Below are 8,051 nucleotides of genomic sequence, written 5' to 3' on the forward strand. Positions count from 1 at the left end.
GTTCCTGGGCTAGGGGCTGGTCATTGAGTGGCTGACCTAAAGAACCTCTTCAAGTGAGAAAGCACTTGAAGTGAGTCAGCTAATCCACAAAAAGTGGTGTGGGTGCTTTGAAATGTGGGTCAGGCGTTCCTCCCTTTCAGACCCTGGCTCTGTCTTGTTGGCTAAGTGACATTGGATGAAACAGCATCCATTCACTCTGAGCCTCAGTTTCCTCAGTTGTCAAATGGGGTTATTAATACCTACTTGTGGGATTGTTTGAGGATTAAATGTAATAACCTTAATAAATGGACTGGATTTGGGTAGAAGAGAGGACAGGGGCATGGGAGAGAGGTTGATGGCTGGGTCACTTACTATGGATCTTATAGAACCGAGATAGGAGAAATGGGCTGGGGGCCTTGATCATGGAAGTCACTGAATCTCGAGCTGAAACAGGCCTTGGGACTTTGCTGTAAGGACAGTGAGGTTTCAACACATCTCAGAAAGGCAGAGGGGAAGGGCCATCATTCAGTCCTCACACTAATACAATACTCTTGGTTCACTGAGCATTCACGGGCGTGATGGAGACCAACCACATTCTTATGTGGAAACATAGGAACTTAACACTGTCAAAAAGCAGAAACAGACCCATAAATACAGAGAAAAAAACTGATGGTTGCCAGAGGGGAGGGGATGGGTGGGTGGGCAAAATGGGTGAAGGGGTAAGGGGAAGTATAGGCTTCTAGTTACAGAAGGCATAAGTCACGGGAATAAGAAGTATAGCACAGGGAATAGAGCCAATGATGGTGCGATAGCGTTTTGCTATGGTAGTGGCAGCCACACTGGTGGTGAGCATGGCAGAACGTGTAGACTTGCCGAATCACCATGTTGTGCACTGGAAGTTAACGTATTGTGTGCCGACTATACTTCGATTAAAAAAAAGAATTGAACGCTATGAGGACCACCAAGTGGTGCTGACCAGTTGTGGGTCTTAAATTATACAGGATTAGAACACGTTAGCTGCTGGCCCATGTTTGGTCTTGAAGGCGGAGGCTGATGCTCAGCAAGGTGACAATCTTTTAATCATGAGTTGACTTTGTGAGAAGACGTAGATCTTACAGGAGTTCAGAAATTTCCTCTGTTTACAAGGTAGCCTCATGGATTGGTGTCCCAGAAGGTTTTGAGAGAGACCCTTTTCTATTTTATTTTATTATTTTTTAAAGATTTTATTTATTTGACAGCGAGACACACAGCGAGAGAGGGGACACAAGCAGGGGGAGTGGGAGAGGAAGAAGCAGGCTTCCCACTGAGCAGGGAGCCCGATGCAGGGCTCGATCCCAGGACCCTGGGATCATGACCTGAGCTGAAGGCAGACGCTTAACGACTGAGCCACCCAGCCTTTTCTATTTTAAAATTGAGAACGTTTGCAGTTTCCAACTAACGTGTCACATATGTTCCTTTGATCTTTGTCTTCAGCTGCTCATGTTTCCCACCTGGAAAATGTGTCCGAGGAAGAAATGAACAGACTCCTGGGAATAGTGTTGGATGTGGAATATCTCTTTACCTGCGTCCACAAGGAAGAAGATGCAGATACCAAGCAAGTTTATTTCTATCTATTTAAGGTGAGGTTTTACCATTTAAAAAAGGCATTTCTTCTTTCTCTCATTGTTCAGATGTGGTCAGTTTCTGCACACCAGGTCGTGGGTGGGAAGGCTCTCAGCTCATGATTCGTTTGCCCTCACGGTTTGTGGAAGCATGCGTTTCTTCATGAGGGTTTCTCTAAAATGACCTGCCATGTGTTGGACACATCACTCTCCTTGAGAGCCTTCATATCTGTATGCAGATTTGAATATCTTTATTTGCTTATGCTTATAGATTCCTTTCCATCCACCCATCCATTCATCCATCCAAGTATGTATTGCACACCTGCTCTGTGCTCTGTGCATGGCACTCATGTAGGCATGAGGGATAGATCAGTGGGCAGGACAAAGTCCTTGCCCTCATGGAGTTGACATTTCAGTAGAAGAGGCAGCCAATCAACCAGTAAATAATATATTTGCAGGTGGTGATAAGTGCTGTGAAGAGAAACAAAGTAGGGTAAGTGGAATCAGAATGGCAGGGATGGCGGTGGGTGGGAGGACATAATCATGAGGAAGGGCAGTTAAGAAAGGCCTCTTTGAGGAGACCACAGTTGAGCAGAAATCCAAGCTGGGGGACAGGAGCCATTGCTGGAAAGGGCTGAGGGAAGAGCTTTCCAGGCAGCAGAGGGAACGCCATCTAGGCCTCGCACCGAGTGAGTGAGCGTGGTGTGATGTGGGAGCAGCAAGGAGAGGCCAGTGTGGTGGAGTCCAGTGAGCAAGGGGAGGGTGGGAGGAGGTGTGCTTGGGGGGGTGGCGCCAGGGCCGTGACTCTAACGCTTCACGAGGTGGAATCAAGAATTTCCAAATTTGGGCATCTCCCCACGGTCCTCTGTGTCTGGTTGACACCAGTCACCGATCACTGCTCCCACCCCCATAGCTGCTGCTTCATGGCGCTGCCTCAGCTCCTCTTAGGTCACATCCACGCCCTTTCTGCAGATGTACACCTCCCCAGCTTCTGATTGCTGTCAGGATGGACAGGGGTGGGAGAGGAACTAACTGGTGGTGGGAACAGACAGACAAACTTCAGGTGGCCAAAAATACATTCTTAAGGGCCGGGGGGAACAGAAGAAATAATTAAAAAACAGAAACTTCGCTGTTGAGGGCACTGTTGATTATGTTGTATTGTGTAATACTCATAATGTTCTTTAAAAAAAAAAAAAGAAGAAAGAAAGAAAGCAAAACGCTCCACTCAGAGATTATAGCCAGGAAAGGCTCACCTCTTTAATGAGCTCCGTGCTTCATTTTATCTGACAAGGATAGAAAAATTTTCCATTCAGTTCCCTCTTTTGCTTTGGCTGCTAGGAATCTCAGTGCACATTTTGTGCCCAATTCCTGTAGCTTTTTTTTTTTTTAATCTGAATTTACTTGATACATAATTTTCCCTTCTCCCCATTTATTAACTTTTGTCTTTTGTTTGTTTGTTTTGGGGGGGTTATTAATGGGGGTTTAGGGATAGATAGGAGACAGGTGTGGGAGAATTGCATTTTTAAACTTTGGGGTCTTGTGTGGCGATGTGAGTTCTAAAAAGGTGGATGGGAGGTGGGGGGAGGAGAAGGGGAGAGAGAGGGGAGGGGTGGGCAGAAAGAGAATGCACCACTGAATTCCCCACCGCCATTAGCAGGCGCTGGGCTACTCCAGGTGACAACTTGTTGACATGGCTCTGGGGCCTGAGTCATCCACATTGAACCCTGGCAGGTTCCTGCTGTTTAGAGCTTCTTTGGAAAAAGATCTTAGTTGAAGAAAAACAACGTCTGCATGCCTGCAGCGATTATTTGTCTTGGAACTGAGCGCCCTGGCAGCCCCACCGCCCCGCGGGAAGTGAAGGTGGTGTCAAGGTTTCCATCCTGCCGGCCTCCTCTTGATGCCGTTTATAACTAACCAAATAGGCCAGACAGCATTGCTCTGCTTCAAAGTACATTTTCTCTCTCTCTCCCTCCTCCCTCATCTTTAACAGCACAAATATATTGACTCATGGGAACAAAATCTAAAATATTCAGCATTCTCCCCCCATCTCCCCGCTCAGAGTCATTCTTTGGGCAAATAAGTAATAAATTATCCATTCCTTAGCTTTTGAAAGGCAGTTCCTGTGTCTCATATGTCTCAAAAATTAAATTAAAATTAAATGTATTACACATTTAAGTAACATTTAAAAAACTTCAGGCTTAGATGTTGAAAATAAACCCAATGAAAAGCTGTTTCCTAAAACTCAGTGTATCTGAGAGCCTGTAAATGTGGCTCTGGAGCTCGACGTTCTGGGCTTCATTCAGTCCCGGCTCCACCACGTATGAAATGTGACTTAGGGCGGGTCATTCTCCCTCAGTTTCCTTATCTGTAAATACAGCTGGTGATAGCAGCTACCCCTAAAGGTTGTTAGGGGTATTCAATGAGATATGACGTAAAGAACTATAAAGAGTGTCTGGCGAAAGTAAGGATGCAAATGCTTGCTGCTGGTATTAAATATCTTTGATAGGCCCGCTTATCCCAGCTCCATCCTTTTGGAGAAGCAACTGAGATTCGGCGTCTCCCCAACCCATTGGTTTCTCTCCAGATTGAAACCCCCAGTGGACCAAGTTCTCAAATGGTCTTATTTTAACTGGGCAAACAAAAGAGGCAGCCAGAATTATCTGTATTTAAATCTTATGATCTACCTTTCCATATCCTTAGACACATAGAGTGACTTATTGAGTGTTTATTTTTATAAAAATGGGCATAATACATTGAAAGAATCAACAGATGCCCCATCTAATTATGTATATGGCACCCCTGGAAGGAATTGAGGCCCTTGTAGGACATGGCTCAGGGGGACACATGGTGATCTTCAGCCTTGGGTGTTTGTGCATTTCTGTTAACTCCTGGGAGCATAGTTGCCATGTCTTGTTTCTGTTGAAAAGCCAGTAAGTAGAGAAAGGAGAGAAAGATGTAACTTAAATAAATGCATGGTCATATCATACCTGGTCCGCATGTAAAGGTTACATTTTCAAGCAAAGGTTGAAGGTAAAGGATTTCAATATCAAATTTATTTTCAAATTAGGTCTTGAGTGGTGACTCTGTGTTCCCTTTTTCTCTCAGATATGTGCTCTTTGAGGGCTTTAAATTCCAGTGGCAAGGATTAAGAGCAGTGTTTTGTTTTGTGGGCATTGAGATGCCAGAACACTTGGCTTGTATTCTGTGCAGGGAGAGGAAATGAAAAGAGACCGCAACAGTGAAAGTTGCCAGTTGAGAGCCCTGCAGAATTCCTTCCCGAAGGGCCTGGGCCCTAGTTTATGCAGAGGACATACAGCTGGTACAAACAGCCCTCTCCCCCTGGCCTCACTTGTGAAGAATGGAGCTTTGCCTTTCAGGGGTTTAAATAGGAACCTTCTTCGGGGTGCCTTGGTGGCTCAGTCGGTTGTGTCCAACTCTTGGTTTCAGCTCCGGCCATGATCTCAGGATCATGAGATCGAGCCTCGAGTGGCTGTGGAGCCTGCTTAAGATTCTCTCTGTCTCTGTCCCTCCTCCCTGCATGCTCTCTCTCTAAAATAAATAAATAAATCTTAAAAAAAAAAACAAAAACAAAAAAAAAACAACCCAACCCTGCAGAGCATCAGCACACCTGCAGTGGCCTAGAGGGCACATGCAAAGTGTGGGTGTTGTATACCAGGCCTCTGGCTCAGTGGGAATCTGGAAATGGTGGGGAGAAGGGAAAGTGAGTAGGATACAGGAGCCTGATGGCTACTGCTGGTGCTGTAGGCTGCGCAGAACATGAAAGGGGACTAGTTTCTCATAGCTCTGGTCATGGGTATGAAGGCAAATTTGGGTTACCTGGTAGTCACCCATTTTATTGACTTAAGGATTTATTTACATGTAGGTAAGATAATTAGAATATGGTGACTTCCCTTCAGAGGCTCTGTTGTATGTGTGTGTGTGTGTGTGTGTGAGAGAGAGAGAGGGACATTGATTTTTTTTTCTTAATGATTTTTTTTGCAGCTCTTGAGAAAGTCTATTTTACAAAGAGGAAAACCTGTGGTTGAAGGCTCTTTGGAGAAGAAACCCCCATTTGAAAAACCTAGTATTGAACAGGTAAAAATTTAGAAAAAAAGAGAGAAGCCCTTTGTTTATTGCTCTAAGGCTGAACAAACCCAATCTTCCTTCCATCTCTACACTTGTCTTCCTTCCATCCTCTGTCCCCGGCTTCGAGATGCTTACTGAGTCTGTAGAAATTGTCTTGGACCCTTTGCATCAGAAGTGAATACTTAATTTAATAAATGACCTAGCTGTTGTCTCTTACGGTTGCTGTATACTCAGAATTTGGTGTGTTTGGGGAAGAAAAAAATTAAGCAGAACATGTAGGTCATAAGAACACATGGAATGTGCTTTTTCTTGCTGTTGGTTTTAAAATTAAGTCTTTGTCCTTTTGCTTGGCACTGTCTGAAAAAGCCTATCGAGGTGAGAGAATTCAGGAGCATTGTCAAAAACATTGTAAGTTGAGCAAAAAACACAAAAAAGAAATGAGATTTTTGCATCCAGAAATTGACTTCCTGTTACATTAATGATTCCTGAAAAGAAACTGGTTTACTTGGGGAATCTGTTGATGTGTGTAGACCTTTTCTGTGAAGTGTTGTATCCCTCCTTAGGGTCACTTTTTAGCCTACCATTATTCGGCTAAAGAAATCTCAGATACTCTTGACTGAATTTCTTGATGAGAATGATTACAGAAGATAGGACATCAGGGTCTCTACAAATACAAATACATGTATTTTTATCAGACAGTTTTCAGTAGGAGAAATTTGTCTCCAAAATCTATTCAATAAGAATTCATTGTTCTTTTATTTGAAATTATATTAATGGGAGTGTTCTGCAGAAACATAAATTAAGCCACAGATTCTTTTAAAAGCTCATAATTTTGAATAGGAATTTTTTTTTCTTGGTAAACCTGCTGAAACCAAACTCTTTATTATCACTAGGACAGTAAAGAGTTTAAATTCTCGTGGTTTAGTTCAGTGGAAGACGTGCTGGCAGCCTTCTCATTAAAATTTTGCTAATGTGAAAACATAATGTTTATCCAAGAACCTCATTATATGTGATCTATATTGATCGTGCAGCAAGAATTATTTTGCAGAATAGTCGTATTTTATTGTTTAAGCGGTTTTGACCTTTTCAGTCTGTGATTTTGATTTTCTCTTTAACACTCGAGGATTGCAGCAGGCATAGAAAAGCAGCCCACAGCTTCTCTGTCTTGTCACTTTTCATCCACTATGATCTGTGGCACAATTCCCTCTGGGCATTCCTGTTTTCTAATAGGGAAAAGGAAGAGATTTTTGTGAATAGAGAAATGTCTGTTCTCTAGCTAATAACCACCAATGGTGCTGACTGTGGGGGTGTTCAGAATTAGTATGATTGCATGGCTGTATGAATAAATTGCCTTCCCTCCTTTTAAGGGTGTGAATAACTTTGTACAGTACAAATTTAGTCACCTGCCGTCCAAAGAAAGGCAAACAATAGTTGAGTTGGCAAAAATGTTCCTAAACCGCATCAACTATTGGCATCTGGAGGCACCATCTCAGCGAAGACTGCGATCTCCCAATGATGATATTTCTGGATACAAAGAGAACTACACAAGGTAATCAGATGACCAGTTCTTTTCCTTTGGCCTCTTAGAGCCCGTTGCAGATATAAAATCACTACTTGTCTCTGCAAGCAGAGTGTTGCCCAGTTATCATGGTATCTCCATCAATTCAGAGAGAATGTTCCTATAATTTACCTTTTTACTAGTATCCTGATATTTTGGGAGTGAGGGATCCAAGCCACCGAGCCCTGTACTATACCGTACGATAGTTGATAGCTGCGTGTGGCTACTGAGCACTTGAAATGTGTCGAAGCTTATACAAAAAAAAGAATGTAAAATATTTCATTAGTACTTTTTTATATGGATCACATGTTGAAATGATAATATTTTGGATATATTCAATTAAATAGGATATTTGAAAGTTAATTTCATCTGTTTCTTTTTACCTTGTCAATATGACTATTGGAAAATTTAAAATTACTTACGTGGCTTGCATTGTATTTCTATTGAACATCACCGATCTAGGTAACCATACCATGACTCTGTTATTATTATATAGAAACTTCACTCATTTAAAAAAAACAAAAACAAAACAAAACAAAAAAACAATGGCCACAAATATAATAGGTTAAAGAACTTTTATAAAGAAGGAAAGATCACCCTAGCCCCAGCACCATATGATGGAACTGATATCTTTAGACATGTTGTCTTGTAGTCTTTGCCCTTTAACTATTTTATATTATTTAGAATGGAAAAAATATATATAGAATTTGCATCCTTTTTGTTACCCTACTTAACATCGTATCAAACATTTTACTGGTTACATGATGGTCAGTTGAGTTGATGTACTGTAATTTACCCAGCCAATTCCCTGTTAGTGCCAGTATTCT

General features: G+C 42.4%; 1 protein-coding gene across 1 annotated transcript in view; it reads left to right on the forward strand.

The window, feature by feature from the left end:
- KAT2B (lysine acetyltransferase 2B) overlaps window positions 1–8,051 on the forward strand; it is a 99,308-nt gene that overhangs the window by 42,896 nt on the left and 48,361 nt on the right. Inside the window, exons 3-5 of the mRNA XM_040636859.1 lie at window positions 1,453–1,598; window positions 5,583–5,675; window positions 7,034–7,215. Of these exons, the coding sequence (XP_040492793.1) occupies window positions 1,453–1,598; window positions 5,583–5,675; window positions 7,034–7,215 (421 nt within the window). The remainder of the gene's footprint in view (window positions 1–1,452; window positions 1,599–5,582; window positions 5,676–7,033; window positions 7,216–8,051) is intronic.

Source organism: Ursus maritimus, unplaced genomic scaffold, assembly GCF_017311325.1.
Source record: "Ursus maritimus isolate PB19 unplaced genomic scaffold, ASM1731132v1 scaffold_20, whole genome shotgun sequence".
Taxonomy (NCBI): domain Eukaryota; kingdom Metazoa; phylum Chordata; class Mammalia; order Carnivora; family Ursidae; genus Ursus; species Ursus maritimus.